The sequence below is a fragment of the Notothenia rossii genome (assembly GCF_949606895.1).
Source record: "Notothenia rossii genome assembly, chromosome: 1".
Classification (NCBI taxonomy): domain Eukaryota; kingdom Metazoa; phylum Chordata; class Actinopteri; order Perciformes; family Nototheniidae; genus Notothenia; species Notothenia rossii.
This window is the reverse complement of record NC_136912.1, coordinates 75,499,133-75,518,862: the sequence shown is the minus strand read 5'-3', so window position 1 is coordinate 75,518,862 and position 19,730 is coordinate 75,499,133. Positions and strand designations below refer to the sequence as shown.

Below are 19,730 nucleotides of genomic sequence, written 5' to 3'. Positions count from 1 at the left end.
CCCAAATATACACTTGTCTGGTATACTGATCGACATATGGATATGTTCCGACTGAGGTTTTTTGTGAAACGGAAAGTCCATGTAACTTACGGCACCTGAGCCTGCTGTAAACAGCCAGCTGATGGGCCGTAGAGAGTTAAACCCCACTTGAATCCAGACTAAGTAGAGGTTGTGTCTAAATGGTTGGCACTGGACCAAGTTAGGTGTTAAAGACATATTACAGTCTGCATTATGCTCTGACTGTAGGTTTTACAGTAGACTGCTTACTGCTGACAGTTGTCAGTGCGAAGGTCAGGTCAGATGAGTCATAGCACTCTTTTGTTAGGGGTAAGGATAGGAAATATTGAATGTTTAGAAATCAAGAAACCGGACTTGCGGGGGCAAAATTCCAAAGATAAATGGAGGAAAGTAAGACTGGGAATTAGACAGAACACAGGGAAACACAAACTGGAATGAATGGCTTGATATTGAATATCAGGATAGACATTCACCTTTAAAAACTGTTTTTGTGAATTAAAAATATATTTCTCTTCCTCGTTTGAATAAATTAAATCCATTCAAAAGCAGCTTATTAATCTGCTTTGTTAGAAATATTCTCATTAAAGTTGAATACAATCATACGTAAATATGTTTTTTCAAATTGAAAAAGTGATTTAAGAAAGACTTAGTAGTGATGTGAATATGAATCTGTAAAGAGCTCTTGCATGCAGACCCATTTGTACTCAGTATCCAACTGAGGCAAAATCCCTCAGCCCCGCTGCCAAACTCAATGACAGGGTCTCTGGTCTGATAAAGGCCATCAAAAACCAAAGCTGCAGTCATGGTTACAAACTGCCTATATTTCTAAATACATAATGGTGAGAATGTAGAGTAAATATAATTATTGTTTTTTAACAACTGAGTTCTGTATGCAGCAGTGGTTTTCAGCCAGCATCTTGACGACACAGTTTACGACAATACACAAAACTCCTATGCTATGTAATGTTCCCAGGACGATGCGATGCAATAGCGTATGAATGTAACTGCGTCACACTGGTGTTGAGCTGCTGCAATAGTGCTGATACTGTATCTGCATTTCAACATCAATTATTGTTAGCAATTCAATTAGCTTAGTTTTCCCCAGTCACATTCCCACTTGTTATGAACATTGGACTTGTAACTGAACACAGCTCCACAGTTGTTGCCAATAGCAAAACTGCTCCTTTGAACTTTCAAGAGAACAATGAGCTGAGCAGCAGTCATTATTGTCAAACTGAGAGGTTACACAAATAATAAATCAAACTGGTGCTGACTTCTAGGTCTGTTATCACTTTGTTCACTTTTATACTTCTATTCTCGAGTTCAGTTACTTAACCAAAACAACTGAATAGTGGACTTATTCCGCTAAATACTGCACATTAATCTAAGGATTATGACTTGTTTTATCAGGAACTGAAGTTGATGACAATAAATTAACTCCATCTTTCCATTTTCAACTACTTTTAAAGCAGTTTGAAAATGTTCAACCAGCTCTGAATTTGGAATTCGAAGGCGCCCCCTGGCCAAAGTGGAGATACAATCCCTCCACCTGGTCCTGGGTCAGCCCCTCAGTCTCCTCCCAGCTGGACATGCATGAAACACCCCGATAGGGAGGGGGCATTCTTACTAGAGGCCTGGACCATCTCAACTGGCTCCTTTCGACCCAAAGGAGCAGCGGCTCTATTCCCGAGTCCCTCCCGGATGACTAAACCACCTTATAAGGGATATGCCAACTGAGTATTACTCAACAGACATGACAACATGTTCTTCCGGTCGCTCCTGTTAGGGGTCATCACAGCAGGCCATATGTTTCCCTCTTTTCCTGTCCTCCGCATCATCCCAGCCAACAAGCTACACACTTTAGGCGCTTTTACACCGCAGTACTTTTCCCACTTAAGTTCCGATATAGTTCCGAAATGTTGCGTTCACACCAAAAGAATCTGGAACTAAAATGAGTTCATGAGAACCTTTTTTCCCCCTTTTCCATCCCTGCTAGAGAGCAGGGACCTTCGTGGGAGAAAAAGGTTCCTATTTCTGATTGGCTGGGCGGATTGCAAACCACGCCCCGTAAAACTCCCAAAAGGTTTTGTGAAGCCGCCATTTTATTATCCTCGCATTACCATTATTAGCATTAGCATTAGCCCAGCGCACAAACGCAGAGAGACTAACTTATGCCAACACAAAAGAAAACATTGGAGCGGTGGAGATGAGGAGGTGTCGGCGTTCTGGCGATTTACTCGGAAGGCTTCAGTAGAAGCTGCTGGGAGTCCCAGCAGCTTCTACTGAAGCCTGTCCCTAACTCCGGGGACTTCCGGACGGGGACTTTGGGTGGCAGTATACGCCGTGAAGTTGCTGCGGCCTGCCAGTAAACCCAAAGCAGAAGAAGAAGAAGTGACGTCAGCGGCTTCATTTGCCTAATCCTCCCCCAGGGACTTATTCCGGTGTGAACTCGATCTGTACTTAGTTCATGAGAACTAGAGAGTTCTCATGAACTAATTTCTGATGAACTTTTCTGGGAAAAGTACTGCGGTGTGAAAGTGCCTAGTGTATATGATGTCCTTGGCTTTATTGACAATTTGTACAAAGCTTAATTTTCAGCGGACAAAAGGTCCCAAGTGTGGGAAAAGCTTCAGCAGACCTCTCCCTAACACTATCCCCAAACATCATTAATGTAAATTGGCTGCTTGGCCACACTCTGCCATAAAACAAAGACACTTTGAGACATGAAAGAAGTTTCCAAACTGGGTGGATTAATAACAGCTCACAAACACATATGATGCATAGAGCAGCTCACGGCTGATTGTTAGGTCTGTACCCTACCCCAACACCCATAAACATACAGTTTCCACTGAGCATGTTGCATGTATTTGACAAGAAAGTGATGGTCAGCCTGTCCTGTAACGACGTAGTATCATAAATCATCAATATCTATATCATCTATATCAATGACAATGACATTTTCCGAAGCCTAAGTAGTTAGTAAATGTCTCCACTATTAGTTAAGAAGTTATCTGAAGTACAGCAACACGTTGGTTCACACATATCTTCTTAATCAGTGCCACACAGAGGGTAACACATTTTATATTTTGGAAAATAAATAAGAACTATTATTCAATTGATATTCCGAATAATTCCGTTGATACTGGGAACCTGGGATCCGACTTGTGGTAAAAAAAAATTATCTTTGTGGGAAAGATAAAAAATATAGGAAATGTAAGTATTAATGTAAAAATGCTCACTTTTGACGTGTGACAGGGTCCGACTCTGTAGGGTGGACATAAGGCGTCAAGATCTGCTCCAAGGTTTGCCTGTCGGACACCCTAAAACAAAAAAAGATAACATCTCTGTTTAGCTTTTACAAATCCTATAAATCTGAATAGTAACTATTGCTGGATCGCAGAATATGCACCTTCATGGTCCACTGAACTTCTAAAACAATACATAAAGCAACACACCTGCATTTTGATTATCAAAGCAATTTTGATCATCTGTTTTTTAAGAGGTATACATTTTGGGAAATGTAATATTGTTTTGTAACTCACCTTTTCTGACTGAACTCGGTGCTGCTCTGTGGAAATATGAGCTTCAGGTGCCACAGGAACATTTTCTCTCTAAATAACACAAAGGCAAAGTCATATTTAGTTTGTATTTCCAGCTTATCAAAAACAATCTGCTTGATGCTTTTTTGTTCACAGTCAGATGAGGTCACCAGCACTCTTCACAAATGCCCTTGTTTAAATTCAGAGGATAGAGAGGAATCAGCCGTGATCTGTCCAAGACAATATGCCTGGCTGCTTCCAAAATCTTGTCCATCTGTGTGACTGAGTGCGTGTAAATGAATAAACCAGTCACCATGGAGACCTTGATATATACACTCAATACTAGGACACCAGCTGTTGGATATCACATAATGATCACTCTTTCTGGGGTAATAGACTGGGCAGTAACTCTTAAACGTGGTTGGGGTTTTTGGGTTGCTGGGCGTGCTCTGCAACCAAACATTTATCCCGTAAACAGCTGCTCTGTTTTGACCTACTAATGTCATAGGGATGTCAGAATAACCATCAAAACTTAATATATCAAACAGTTTGGAAGATATGAAATACAAGATGTAATTCAGCACTAAATATTTAATAATATAACAATAATGTTAGTACTAGTAATTACCAGTCGTTTACATTTTTTTTCTTTTATTGTCTATCCACCATTTCGGAACATTAAAATGAATCTGAAATGAAAGAGAAACATTCTTTTTATGTGGATAAACTCAACAAAACATAAAAAGTAGCACCAATAAATCTAGTTTACCAACGATGCAGAGCAAAGACGCTCGATGACCAAGACCACAGTATATGCCATATAAAGGGTGGAGCTGATTCATCAACCCATTCTCCATCAGAGTTGTAGGACAGAGGCCTTGATGGATGACCATGAAACACACGACCCAAAGCATAATTGTAAGGCACATAAGGTAGACCTTGTTATTAGGGCTCACCAAGAAGGATTCAGAGCTCAAATCTGAGGTTTCTTTTGATATCTGTAATATGAAGATTTCTGTATTTTGACTCATCTAAAAACAAGTATTTGGTAATAAATATTATTAAAACAAATGAGCAGTTAGCATGTAACGTTGGGTATTTTAGCATTTCATATTAGCACGGAAGGAGTATATTTGGGTTTGCACTGCCTTGAGAAGGTTCAAATGAATCATACAGTTTGTTGTTGTTTGATAATCCTTACAAAAAGAGACACAATTCAACCTGTCCTTCACAACATGATTGTCAGGTCGAAACCTCATAAAAATAAACCTTGTTTGAGAAAGAAAATCCACACCTGCTATATGAAAGCCTTTAATCCTATCCCACCCACAAATCAATGAGTCAATCATCTGCCTCCAGTTTCTCACTTGTATAGATTCGTTGTTTTCTGTTATATATATATATGAATAGAAATGGCATTCTATTTAACAATTAGGTGGATATTTCAGCGTAAAGGTCACACATTTTGACCTGAATAATATGTGTTCTATATTCATGTAATATTAGTGTTAGTGTTTGTTTTTGCAACAAGAGCCTCGTTTAAAAACCCATGTTCATTAGCTCGGTCAAAGAATGGGTCAACATCTGAACACATATAGACTTTATGTGCAATGGACTAGCAGCATATTGCTGTTCAAATGAATACAAAGAAAATGTGAAGACATAAAGTAAATATTCTAAGGAAATCCATAATCACTGGCAATGTGCCACTCTTGTCGACCCCACGTGTGTTTTGACAGCAGGCATGGTTCTGGTGCTGGTGAGGTTTTATTGTGGATCCAGATGGTAGCATTGTACAACATGAGGCATGTTGTGCTTCCTTCAAACAGAAACAGGATGGGTAGGAGGAGTTCAAAAGAAAATAAGTATGAACAGAACTGGCAGGACACCCAATGAAAGGTGGTTATGAGTTTCCACTTGGCTGTGAGGGAAGGCTGCAGCAGGCAATTTGAGTGACAACAATGAGCTTTGAGGGGGTTCCCTACGCAACTGTAGACGTACAACACCTTAGTCAGAGGAATTTATGTTTTCCCAATTTCAGCCAAGTTTCTCCTTCAGCGCAACGGTGTGTGTCTACGTGTACAGGTGTGCATGTGTTTGTACGTGCAAGCAAATGAGGGTGGAGCACCAGGTGTGATGCCATTATTCTGTCATTACAGCAAATGGAAACTATGTCTTTCAGTGGAAAAGGGGCTTGCCCAAAGATGCACGCAATCATTTCAGGCAAGGCCACAGTGCATACCTGGGATAAGTGCCATCATTCATTGTCGGGGAAAAAAAGAGGAGAGAGCAGCATAAAAAAAGTCAAAACAGAAGCATCAACTGTAGAGGACGCCTGCTTTAAATACCAGAATCTGTTGAAAAATATTAGGACTCACAACTTAGTCCTTTAGCATTTATTGCTGTAGGGCCTTGAGGGAGGCATTTATACTCCAGAGTACAAAACAAGTTGTGCAATGCAGTTCCCATGTGTAACTGTGAATATGACAAGTACAATTCCTGCTGAAAACATGCCTGTTTAAAAAGATTAAGCGCTTAAACCACACAAAGATTATGTTAAAAGGTTACATATAACCTCACTGGAATCCCATGCAAGTAAGCTATCTGCTGCCTTAACTGGCCCCCATTGAAAGGCATTTTCTCCTTCAAGAGGGATTATTCATCAAAAGGCTTGTTGGACCACAAAAACTAAGCCTAACCAAATAAAATAGGATTGGTACATGGAATAGAGAGTGAAAAAAGGTAAACATGGTCATTATAAATACTGCGCAATTGATTTATGGTTTGTTTTTGATAAATAAAATCTGATTCCTTCATATACGAATGTACCCACAACAGAATCACAACGCCAACAAAATACCGTACTGGGCGATATTCTTTGTTTTGTCTTATTGTGAAACCTCAGTGTCCTCAAACACTGTGAGGTTACAGAATATCTTGAGCAGCCAGAATTGCTTAAAGTGGATGGAAGTGGTCATGTATCTCAGGAGGTTTCCCAAGCGGTTGCCGTTTCAACTTTGTTAAATTGGAGCACAATAGTATGTGCTACATAATATTCACACAATAAAAAAAGCTAAAGTAATAGTCTGGAGAGACTCACTTTGTCACTGAATATGGAAAGTGAAAACTAGAGGGACTGATTCTAATATCCGGGTCAACAATTAAAGTTGTTAGCTTGGAAAGTAAAAGCGCAAGTGATCATTTATGCCTTTAAAAACAATCTTTGGAGGAGTACTCATTTCTGCTAATGGACAAATTACTCCACTTTACCCTGAATAGCTTTTAAAATACTTAGAATGCTCTTTACATGACTGGCTACAACAATAGGGTACAAATGTTGATACTTTAGTTTTAAGTGCATAATCAACACCTTATACAAAGAATTGCTAATGACCAACTCTTAGGGTTGTAATTTGCTTCTCTGTCTAACCTAAATGGAGTCTGAGCAATTGCCTACATCTGGGAGACTGAGAAATAAAGCAGACTCAGAGGAGGCTGGATGAATTCATTAATAAAAACACACTCTCTGTTGATTAAGTAAGCGATTGGAGCTGCCTGAGCCATCAACACTTGAGAGCAGACGGCCTGACGGTGGTCTGGCATTTTGAGCAAATCCATCTGGCTGGATTAAGGACTAGCAAAAATGGTGCAGTATATAAAACCATGTGTCCTGTGGATCTACCCGTCAGAGGGAGAAGCCTGTTGCCCAGGATCTGGGTGACAAGTGGGTGCCAGTGTACTGGGATGACAGGACTTTGGGGCCTTTGTACAGCGATTCAACATAATAAATCCAGTTTCCAAAAACATGTGCAACCTCAAAGGGTAGAGTGGCAGAGAGGCTGATGAACGAAAGAGAGAGGAGACAAAGATTACTGGCAGCCATATTGTAAGACTTTGCCCTTGCATCCTGGCTTGGGCCTGAGTTGCTGGACCAATGCCGCAGAGTTAAGCCACCAGTCTGTTTTCCCTGAAAAGAGTAGAGCACACTCCAGACGAGGGACAAAAAAGAGGTGGTGGGTCCAAGTGTGCATGTGTACTGAAAGAACAAAACCTGTCTAGATCCATGAGGCTGTGACGATCATTACTTGGGTCCTTTTTTTGTTGTTGAAAGGATTGGAAAATGTTTCTAATAATGCATGCTAGATACAGAGATCTAAGTATAACCCAGGTATTAGAATTGATCCAACCCCAATTTGAACCACATTTAATGGAAATCTGACCAATAGTTGTCAATGTATTGGAGAATTAAGTAACCCTTTGAGCCGAAGTGGGGCTTAGAAAAATCTCATGTATCTTGAATAACACATACGGTAGGTACCTAATCATTAAACTTCAGTCTACCAAACATGACAACTGGCAAGTTGAGATTCCCTATAATTCATGCAGCACACTCACATTTCTGGTTAATTTGCTGTTTGGAATTTCATTTAGAGCCAGTGAGTAGCATGTAGCCCACAGATATTTGGCCAATTGTGATGACAGCGTTTGCAACACTGATGAAATTGCTGCTTGCCATTCTGATGTGAGGTTTGCCTCTGATGGCAGTGAACCCAGACTCTGTTCTCCATCAGCAGTGGTTAATCAAGCCAATGGCAGCCACAAGGCTGTCTGCTGGAGTCAGAAAAAACATTTGACTAAAGCTGCTGCTGATTGTTTCATTTGAACTTCATTTCTGGAAAGTAAGAGTGTTGGTGCACGTGAGCGATCATAGTGATGAATAGTCGTCCTCCGCCATAGGGTCGAATATAGTTCTGACTACATAAATCATATTGTGCATTTATTCATCGTACAACATCCAATTTTTGATATACCAGTCATGTTTCTACAAACCTGTGATGAGTGTCTACATTACAGCTACATTAAAGTATTTTTGAAATAGCATGAATTGGCCTAATCAAGGTTCTACAATTATATCAATTTTCCAATGTAACTGTGCATTTGCATGGCACCTTCACAGCAGGCAAACAAGACCAAACTGCTTTGGAGATGGAGGTCTATTATGTTGAGCTCACAACACTCTGCTACATTGATTCAGTATTGAAATATTGCATAAAAAAACATGTAAACATTCCTGTTTGTTTTTTTTACCAACCATACTACTGAAGAATGGTGATGTGCTTTAAAACCATACCTAGCATATATTTTGCTGAACACTTCCTGCTGTTGCTTTAGAGTAAGAGCCCTCCATCAACCAAGCAGTGGAAAACGTACATTATGAAATCAGCCAGGCTGGAACATGCTTTTTCCACAATGTATGAAGGACCAAAATGTGATGTGTCAACTAACCATGATCAAAGTGAAGACAAGTGTGTATAGTATTTCCCAATGGCCCCACTTGAAAGCAGAGTGAACAGAGATTGGACTGATGGTTAACAGTAAATATGTGTGGTAATAAGTAATGGTGGTGATACCATGCCGTTAAGTACCCTGCCAACAGCAACAAAAAAGGATATTAAAAACCTAAAGGCTGCATACAGAAGTAAGAAATGTTTTTGTGGATTGATTAGTTGCAGCAAGAACAAGGGGATGGTGACAAGGAGTCATACGAAGATGTTTCAGTGGAATGGAGAAAGAGATGATTTATTTGACATCTTAACAGAAAACAGGAGCAATAGGGAGAGTTCAGCATGCTTGTGAAAAAAATGCATTAGGAATGATTCTGAAAAACGGCAAGGTTTGATAAGCTAAAAGAACCCTATATAAAAGGCACGGCAACTCACAAAGTGTAAACCCAGTAGCTAGACCAACTAGGTAAAATAATTGAATGCAAATTGATAGAATCTATAACCGCATTATACATTATAAAGTGGTATAAAAAGTAGGGATGCTCCGATCGATTTTCACTCTCTGCCGATCGATCGGTGCTCTCTATAAAGGCCGATCAGGAGAGCCGATCACATGCAGGGTTTCCCACACATAGACTATACTTGGGCGGGCCGCCCAGGTATATTAAAGGCCCAGTGAAGTGCATTTTTTTGCACCAAAATGAAATGGCAGTTTCATTCCTTACATATCATTGTGCCTGTCCATGGCTAAAATAATTTTTAATAATTCATAATTAATGAATTAATGAATTATTAATTTTGCCATCTGAGCCTAACGGAAGTTGCAGACGATAGTGGCTGTGACGTCACAAGATGTACCCAGTTGCGATTGTAAACATGGCGGAGACTCTGGAAAGTGATACTAGTGTGAGAGAAATTATTGATTTGGACAGCTTTTCGGACAGGATAGATGAGGAAAGTGATCAATCTGGTGCACTTTGAGGGCAACATTAAGAGATTTATGGATACAGCTCTCAACACTCATATGAAACATATATTTCAATAATCAAAAAACATTGGAATGATTTCTTAACCTATTTTATACAACTAATATTACATAGATGGAAATATTAGTTTACATAGATGACCAAACCCACTGAGATAACTTAGGCTACAGTTTACCTCCCTGAGCTGACATTATCTCTCTCAGTCCCACAGGAGAGCACTCTCTCTCTCCTTATTGTTGAAACAGCTAATCTCCGTTAGCTCCGAGCTAGCACCAGATGCTAACAACAACCCTGTAACTCTGTCAGTCTCTCTTTCTCTCTCTCTCTCGAATCGACCACTGGCCTTTATTTATCATGATCAATCAAATAATCTACGAAACAATGACCCCAGCCAGGCTCACCTTCATCTTTTGGGAACAGAAACATCGCCACTTCGGCAGACTTGACATTACTACAGCCAGCGGCAATGCATCGTTTCCCCTGTGTTTTTCATCCCTCTTTCTTCACTGTCGCCTCCATTGTCAGGTTTTCTCGATTGAAAATCACTTCCAGTCGACTCCGACACACTTTCCAGGAAAATACTAGCTCAAAAACGTTGAGAAATTCGACTTTGAAAAAGAGAAAAAACGAACGGTGGTGAATGTAAACAGTGCAGCGGCGTCCATCTCGTGACGTCACGCAGTAGATCGCAAGCCACGCCCACGAAGGCGAAGGTCGACTGCAGATTTCCCCGGAAAATTCAAAACTCGTCAGATTTGTTGCTATTCCAACATTTTTTGATATGGGTTCCAATGGACAATTTTGGTCATTACTATACGTATTAGCATAACAGATCATGCACAGGTGCACACTTCACTGGGCCTTTAACGGCCGCCGAAGTATATTTCACGACCCATTTAGGTTTTTTATTTTTATTTTCCCGATTGCCTGCCCTTTTAAGTTGCCGGCTGGCCTGAGGATTTCATCTGCCCAGGCTGCCAAGCCGGAGGCGATATCCGCTCCCCCGGGCGAAAGCACACCAGCTTCGCCCTGCCTCAGTATGGACTTGCAGGCCGTGTGCCAACGCGCTGCGTTAAGGCTGGACATCCCCTGGCCTGAAGTGGCCAAGGAGACCTCCAGATCTCGCTATGAGGGGAAGAACTTGCCCCAAGCAGCGAGGACGAAGAGGCAGCTTCTCCCAGTCTTTCCAGAGATGCTGGACGAGGTGTCGGTCTCGTGGAGAGACCGCCCTTTCAGCAACAAGGCCCCAATCCAGGGTGCCTCCTCTTTGGACGGCATGGAGAAGCTCGGCCTGCTCCGCATGCCGCCCATGGAGCCGCTGGTGGCAGCCCACCTCCAACCGCGGCTGGCTTCGGCACCGAGCAAGAACCCCACGCTACCGGCAAAGGCAGACCGCTTCCAGTCAGCAATGACCGAACGATCCTATAAAGCCGCAGCTTTGTCCGCCAGGGCGCTCAACGTCTCCTCGCTGCTGCCCGCCTACCAGGCGGAGCTCTGCGAGGACATGACGAACAAACCTGAGCCTGCCGTGTGGGACGAAATCGCAGCGATCACGGACATTTGCCTCCGTGTGCAGCGCTGTGCAGTCCAAGCCACGGGCAAAGCACTGGGGATAATGGTGGTACAGGAGAGAGCCAGGTGGCTTAACCTGACGAACCTTCCAGACCGGGAAAAAGAGGACGTCTTGGACATGCCTATTGTTCCCGAGGGCATATTTGGCTCCGCTCTAGCTTCGATGCAGCAGCGGTGTGAATCCAAAAAGAAGGAGGATGAAGCTCTCCAGCTTTGTCTTCCCCGAAGGGTCCAGCCGCCACCTTCAACGGCCGCGCGGCAGTCCGTCGCTCAGGCTGCCTCACGTCCTGCCCGGTTCAAGATCCCGAAACAGCAGAGGCCACAGCCCGCCCCGGGTCTCCAGCCCAGACACGAGGCGAGGACGAGCTGGCCAAGAAAGTCTCCGGTTACAAAAAAGAAATTACCCCGAACATAAAATACCTTCACGGAGTGCGTCGATGCGCAAGCTGTCATCCAAAGAACAGGAGGGCTTAGCTAGCGCCTCACTGCAATCTTTAAAGGTCGTTTTCTCAAAATGAGTTCTTTCTCCTACTCTGAGTTCGAAATGTCCACTTCAGTACACGCAGATACACCAAACCTTCCAGTTATATTCCTATCAATATTATGAAGGCTTTTAAAGAAGTGTTTGTTCATATAGCATTCATAGCCTGAATTATACAACATTGTTTACCTAAAAACATGGCAAAAATTGATATTTTAGGGCTGTTGACAGTATTTTTTTGATTTATGGAGTGATAAAAAGAGATATCCAAAATCCCCTCTGTAAAAGCCTTAGATACTAATATGACTACAAAATGAAACAAGAATTTTGAACCTGGCTTTATCCAAAGTTCAGATTTCGATTCCTGAAAATGTGTTAAAATATGCACATATTTAATGAGATAATGGGTAATTTGCATATTTAAACATGCTATTTCAGAAAACTTGTAATAAAAAAAATTAATTGCCTTATTGTAAGTAATTAACTGGAGAAATTTCTAGCTGATACCTTTAAGTTAAAAAAATGACCCTATTCACCTGGGGTGTCTCGCCTTAAGGTGTCCGAAAATGATAATAAAACAGCGGTATGCAACGTGTGTGAAGCAGAGATCCTGCAGCTCCACCCGCTGTGACGGACCGGTGAGCGGAGAAACACACACTAAGAGTTAGACCTAACACACATAGCTATTTTATCTACCTCTGGAACAAGCTAAACTAGTTATAAATATATTTATTCTTCGGGTCACTCATTACTGGATCAGCGAGCTGCATGAGATACTGACGGGCTGTCAGGAGAGAGAGATAAAGGAGAAGGTGGAGGTGTGTGGCGCAGTGGAATAGTGCGTTCGTGTTCGGATCAGGGGGTCACAGGTTCAAACCCCACTGCAGTCAGCATGTCGTTGTGTCCCTGAGACACTTCACCCTAAATCGCTCCTGTGGGGATTGCCCACAGTATTGAGTATGTAAGTCGCTTTGGATAAAAGCGTCTAACAAGTGACATGTGATGTCAGGGTATATGCAGGAATCCTGAAGTCAAATTTAATACCTTTTAAGACCTTTTTTAAGACCCTTTCCATACATTTTAAGACCTCATCGCAACTTTGAGTTCTAACCGGTTACATTGGCAACACACTTTACTATATTGATTGTAAGATAGCAAAACTAAACAGAGTGCAGACAGACTACTGAAGCCTCCTTTCCACATGAACTTCAACCTCTCTGTGAAGGTCAGGTTTAATGCAGTATGCTGCTTTTTTGCTTCTGTAGACTCTGTGCTCTTTCATTCCAGTAAAACTCCTCAGAAACCATTAGAAACCAGTATTTGACCAATAAACAAAACAATTGACAAAACTTTGAACTATGAAATATGTTAAACTTTGGTGAGCTTCAGCGGGGTAATGCCATATTATATGCCATATTATATGCTCCCTCACAAATACCCAGGGGTTAAATTGGGCTGGGGCTGTCCGGGGCTAAGCCCTGGCACATAGGACGATGCTCTGACGTCATCACCCTCACACATTTGTCATATGTTTACAAAAAAGGATATATATGTTAAGACTTTTCTCGTTCTTAATATAGACTATATTTAGGGTCTATATGTGTTGACTTTACTTTAAAATAGCAGATCTCTGTGACCGGATATAGTTTGGTTTAGGCCCCGGCCCCACAAGGACGCATACGGTAAAACGCATAAGCAAGCGCAAAAAAGGCTTCCGTTCACACGCATTCGATTCATTAACGTGTCCGTTCACACTAGACCGCTGGAAATGCTGGAAACGATGTAGTACATATGTCAGGCCTGTAAGTGGCGCTGCTGCCGCCCGAAATACACCAAAGGCAGCGAAGAAGACCCCGAAGCATGGTTGCCATGGTTGCCCTTCTGTTTATTCTCCGCGGTGGACGGCGTGTTCTCCTGCTGTATCCAGTGCTTGAATTGGGCCGGTACTCACCGGTACGCAGTACCGGCACTTCTGATTTTTACCCATGTGGTACCGGCACTTCTTACTGAGTACCGGCACCTTGCCGGTACTCAGTAAAATGCCGGTACTCAGCCGCCGGCAATATACGTATATATTGTAAACGCAACGCAGCGCAAATGTGGGTCTGACTCTGCCTCACAGAGGGTGACTGGCTGTCTACATGACGTGGCCTGCCGACATTGCCACTTTCATACAGATCATACTAATGCCCTCGATTGGTCTCTGTGTGTCATTCAAGCTCGGGAGGGTGTGTGTTGGTGTATGTGTGGCGCGAGCGAGCGAGAAAGCGCGCGCACCGGTTACGTGTATTGTTGTTAGCATCTGGTGCTAGCTAGCTGCGCTAACGGATATAAGGAGCTTTTTCAACAACAAGGTGGAGGGAGAGTCCTTTGCTGTCAGACTGAGAGGCTGATAACTATAGCTCTGGTGAGGTAAATTACTCTCTGAGTCTTTAGATAGTTAACTTAGTTTAAGTTATCTCAGTGGGTCTCAAACGGTTCGGTCACCATTTATGTAAACACATATTTCCATTTGAGGGGGTAGTGATTAGTAAAATATGCATGAATAATACAAACAAAATGTTAACTAGGTGAAAAAAGGTAACTTGTTGAGAGCTAAAACTAGTCTTTGCTATTGCCTCAAAGAGGAGCAGGGGGGAGAGGAGGGAGACAGGAGAGGCCGATTCAGGAGCCCAGACACACTCACAACTATAAATGAACCAAAAACAAATAAATAAACAAGTTTCAATGTTTTTTCATATTGGATATTGTATGTTATTGGTTATGGCCATGTACTTATGATTTTATGATTATTTAAATGTATACATTTTTGTTTCATATGGGTGTAGTCTCTTTATTTCCCCCTCAAAATTCACCAGATTGATGCATTTAAGTCCAACATTTAAAAAAAATTCTTACCGGGGGAGCATGCCCCTGGACCCCCCTATAGGATTTGAGGCCCGGCTCCACTGTTCCCAAATAGATTTGCAATTTTTTTTAAATAGTAACCCATCTCCATATGTTTCTTTTTGGGTAGTAGATTTAAACTAGAGGGCTATCACTTTGTGCAGCAACGCTATTGACAAATAAATCCAGCAAAATGGCACAAAAAACTGGTAGTGGCCTCAGGGACGAGGAGTCATTTAACCAGCCAGTAGGAGTCAAGCTTTACTTTCTTTTATATCCATAAAGAAAAAGTAAATCTGTTTACAGTTGTTTCATTTTGGATGTTGAGAGGTATCCATATATCTCTTCATTTTTCTCTCAAATTGCACCAGATTGATGCATCTAACTTCAATATTTAAAAAGAAAAATTCCCGGGGGAGCATGCCCCCGGACCCCCCTAGACTAGAGGGTGTCAGGTCCACTCCCCACTTATAAAAATAGCACTTTACCACTGCACCCCCTCTAATCTCAGATGCACCCTGAGTCATTTTGTTTAAGTACAGTGAGCCTTTCTAAAATATACAGTAAAGAGACAAACCCACCAGCATTATAGGATATACTATGACTTTGTGCCAAATAGTTGTTGCTGATTTAGAGTACTGGCACCTTTTTTATTCCAATTCAAGCACTGGCTGTATCTCTCAGGTAGTCCACCAGCAGATGAAAAACACCCACCTCTCCGCCTCTTCCAAGGAACGAGGGGACCGTGCGGCAGTTTCCTTAAAAAAAATGTTCCGCCGGTCAACATGTCCGTTAAAGTTTAAATCTTCCGTACAAAATTAGAAAAGTGCCGGTCAGAGGTCTTCTTTGTTATTTATTGAGCTTTAAAACAAATTGATAACGACTCTGTTCTCTGTATAATAATATAATAATATTTAATAAACGGTGACTGCCTCTCTTTTCCTCCCCCTCTTCTGACAGCCCAGCAGCAGCAGGAGACGTGGGGAGAGGGAGGCGGGCTATTTCATCGTTATCAGAAAATGATCATATAGGGCACACACGGAGCCGTTGGACCCCCAGAGCGTTGCGTATGCCGGTCTACCCACCTTGGGACCAGTTACCGTAGTCGTTTAGTCCCCCCCCCCCCACACACACACAGAGCGGAGCAAGGCAACGAAACTTAAAATAATAAGCAGCATTTTACGGCGCGCTATGCATGGGGCCGCCTTGTGGGGTTTCCCGACATGTCGTTTCAGTAAATGAAAGGTTGTTTCATGTTGTCGTTGCTGTGAACCTTCTTAATACCTTGGAAAATGCCGTTTAATACTTTTTAATAGCCTTAATTTTCGCTAAATTGATTTATCAACTTTTAATACTTTTTAAGACCCCGCGGACACCCTGGATGTAATAGTGAAAAGAGAGCGCTTCCGCTCATTTCTCTTGTGTTATTATTCAAAGTTAATGTAAACTTGAATAATGTACTTCATTTGAATGTAATAATTATGTTGCTTGTTGTTTGTGGAAGCGCTAGTGAATGGGGCCATTAACTGAGTTTTAAACATCACTTTAAAAAATGGAAGATCCCCATAGCCCCCACCCACTCGATCGGTGTCGGTCGATACTAATTCCGGCCATCGGCCACAAAATTGGCGATCAGAGCATCCAGAATAAAAAAGGTAAACTGCAGAGTTTAGGATGTTAAATGGACCATTATTGCATTCATCCTAAATACTGCCCTTTATCCTGTGCAAACAATCAACAACCATTTCATCAATATTATGTAATGCACATAGTAAGAATTGGAAACTGAAAATACCAACAACTCCTTTATCAACAAGTAGCACTTGACTTTTAAATTCACTTTAATATCAGAGAACAAAATGAAGTCTCCTCTTACTCACAGACCTTGGCTGATTGAAGCCCATTCGCAATATATGGTCGACTCACATAAATGGCACAATACCACAGATACTCGTATTACTAATTATCTCAGGTTGTTATAGAAATATGTGCAGCTATTATTCACAGTAACTGCCTTAGCAATGTGTTGGCCAGGTCACTCAAGCTGTCTCTGAGGAAAATGCCGTGCCATGCCAGGTTGAGGTTGTAGAAAACATAATTCCACCCGAACACAGCTCGCAGCTACTCCCAATGTTCTGCCAAATGCCAGCTATTATATACTTACCCTCCAAGGGGTTGGCCTGAGAGGCAGCCTGTGATTTCTCATCAATCTCCACTGTTTTTGCCTCCTATTTGAAATTAGTCATCGGCGAAAGGTGGAAAAAAAGTTGTTGCACGGCCAATATTTAGCATGCGAACTTTGAATCAGAGAGAACATGCTCACAACCACACATAGGTTCACACTTATACCCACACCATCGCCAGGCATTATAGCTCTCTAGTCAGCGGTCTGCCAGTAATGATCCTTCTCTGGCAGCGTGTGTGTGCAGCATGAATATGTCGCTAACCAGCTGCAGTCACACCGCTCACACATCTGCTTTTCATATGGTGTACTTGGTACATTCTGAAGCACATTCTCTCCTTGCAATTTATTGTATACCTTTCATCCCATCCCTTGTGTTCAGGGTCTCTGAATGGGACACTGTTGCAGTTAGTTAGAAGGTGTTTGCAGACTAAACAAAGAAAAAGGCTGTGCAGCTGGCCAAAGATTACTGGACGGATAGTGCAGTAGAGAAAGCGTTAAGATGGCACTCCACACAAATGTTACATTGTTGAACCTTTATCAAATAACTGAAACGTTCTCATTCTGGTATCATCTATCAAATACTCTCAGTCACCATCTGGGTATTGGGCGGGGAGACTACCCACTATAACGTGAAATAATGTTACCTTGTTCTTCAATGTGACCTGCACTTTCACCTCTCCACCTGAAGAGAGACATGGCCGAGTGGTATAAGGATGGGAGAGAGGGTGGTGAAAGGGAAAGTGACAGCATTAAACCAGCTGGAGGGGCTGACAAAGGAGTCTTTTTAGTGGCAATCCTGATTGGCACCCAAGGCTGTCCCTTGACTCATAACACTTTAATATGCAGTTCAATAACCATTTCTCCCCTCATCCCCTCCTCTGTTCTTCCACATAGGGATTAGAGAAGCATGGCTCCTCCTAAAAAGAAATGTGAGTGGCAGGAGGTTACTAAAGGAGGGAGAAAATATGCCAAACACGACAAGACCACCAGCAGAACAGAGCAAATTAGAAAAGTGCCCATGCCAAGATAACTACTTTTATTTCAGCGTCTGAAGAAAGTAAAAAGCCTCACTCTCTAAAATACTGCAAGTCTGCAAATCTGACCACACCAATCATTTCTAATAAGATTATTAAAGTACAGATGGAGTTACAGTTAAATCACACCAGCCCTAATGCCATATGTTTTAAGAAAAAGTGTTCATCAAGAAATGGTTACAAATGTAAACCTGCTCCGAGATTCACAATGTAAAGGAATCAACAAGAAATATAAACTTGCAATGATGGTAATAGTTTCTAAACAACTAGCAAGCATGTATGCAGTATGACATACACACCATGGAATGCAGTTTCTCCAATTCACCTTTAATGCCAGTCATCACTCTCAACCCAGTCATATGATTTTGTCCCAAAATACAATAAATGTTCAATTTCAACCCGTATGTGGTTTATATTGACCACCATTTCACAAATAAGGTTGACAAACCACCCTGTGTTTTTTCTGAATGTGACATATGTATCTTAATGTAAAGTTACAATACAGAAAAAAAAAAAAAGAAGGAATACACAGGTTATTGAATCCTATTATCTAATACTGCAAACAAAATAAAAGTGGATTGATTATATGACTTCCATGAGCATTATTATTATTTCTTGTTTTTTGTTAAGGGCATTCGGTTCAGTGTATCCTGTTCTGAACCCCGAAAGAATCAAGAACGGTTAAAACCCAAACTCATCCAACCCTAGTTGTGGGGGAAACTTCTGAAGCAATTGGAGTCAGGACTCAGAGAGACACGAGGAGAGCTGGAGCTTTGATGGCAAACACTGACGGTTTATTTGGAGCTTCGGCCGGAGAATTCACGAGACATGTCACGGAGCACGGTTTGACCACAGTGTAGAGATTTTAACTAGTTCAGAGTGCAATAATCAACATTCTTCAATAGATAGACTAAACAGCTGAGGACACTGAATCACATTTGTTGTTGCTTATGGCTCGGGGTCATCTACACCCCGAGAAGGATGTGTTCCAGGTGTCCCACAACAATAACTATCTCTGACAGAGAGTTGCCCGGTCATAAACTGGTAACAACAACAACTTGCTAGGGCAGCCCCTCCTTATGGGAGAAAACGGCTGCTCAAGGTTGGTCCGCTGCGTCAGAGGGTGAAAGATGACATGCAGGGGAAGATATTCCCCAACACTAGAGTTAAGGGTCATTTAAAAATAAGTATAATCATTAAAATGCTTTGTGGCCTTTTGGGGACTTCTTTCATCATATTTGATTCATTTGAGTAAAGCAAAACTCTCACGAGGCAGCGTTTACTGGAAGATCCTTCACATGTTTTTAACTCGACTAATTCAACACAACACATTCAATATAATTTGCGGAAATGGCATATATTTAAGTCATTATGAAAATATGAGGTTAACAGCTCAGGAACATCTGGTCACTGACCTTTTCCCCAACAACCTTCTCTGATATCGGTTGATGAATGACTAGAATGCATAATGTATTATTACAGATCAGAAACAAACATAGCCTATACTTTATTATTTTCATTTGCCTAGTCACACAGAGGTTTAGGGATTGTTCCTATAGGGCAGGGGTGGGGAACCTTTTTCCTCTCGAGGGCCATTTACATTTTTTCAACATCCTCCGAGGGCCGTACAAATGATTGACCTCTGCTTAAAAATACTAAAATCACAGCCCATTCATTTGGCCTTTCTTTCATGCTGTGCAAAGAAAAAGCAACCTCTTAATCCAGATATCTCACCATGACTTGC

General features: G+C 41.8%; 1 protein-coding gene across 3 annotated transcripts in view; it reads right to left on the bottom strand.

Annotated features, from left to right (window-relative positions):
- The window catches only part of znhit6 (zinc finger HIT-type containing 6), a 42,617-nt gene that overhangs the window by 14,680 nt on the left and 8,207 nt on the right, over nt 1-19,730 (bottom strand). For all 3 annotated transcript variants that reach the window (XR_013803910.1, XM_079658667.1, XM_079658666.1), the window contains exons 6-7: nt 3,561-3,629; nt 3,258-3,338 (exon numbers count right to left, since the gene is read on the bottom strand). Coding sequence is in view for 2 of the 3 variants with exons in the window: in XM_079658667.1 (XP_079514793.1) it covers nt 3,258-3,338; nt 3,561-3,629 (150 nt within the window). In the remaining variant the exon portion in view is untranslated. The remainder of the gene's footprint in view (nt 1-3,257; nt 3,339-3,560; nt 3,630-19,730) is intronic.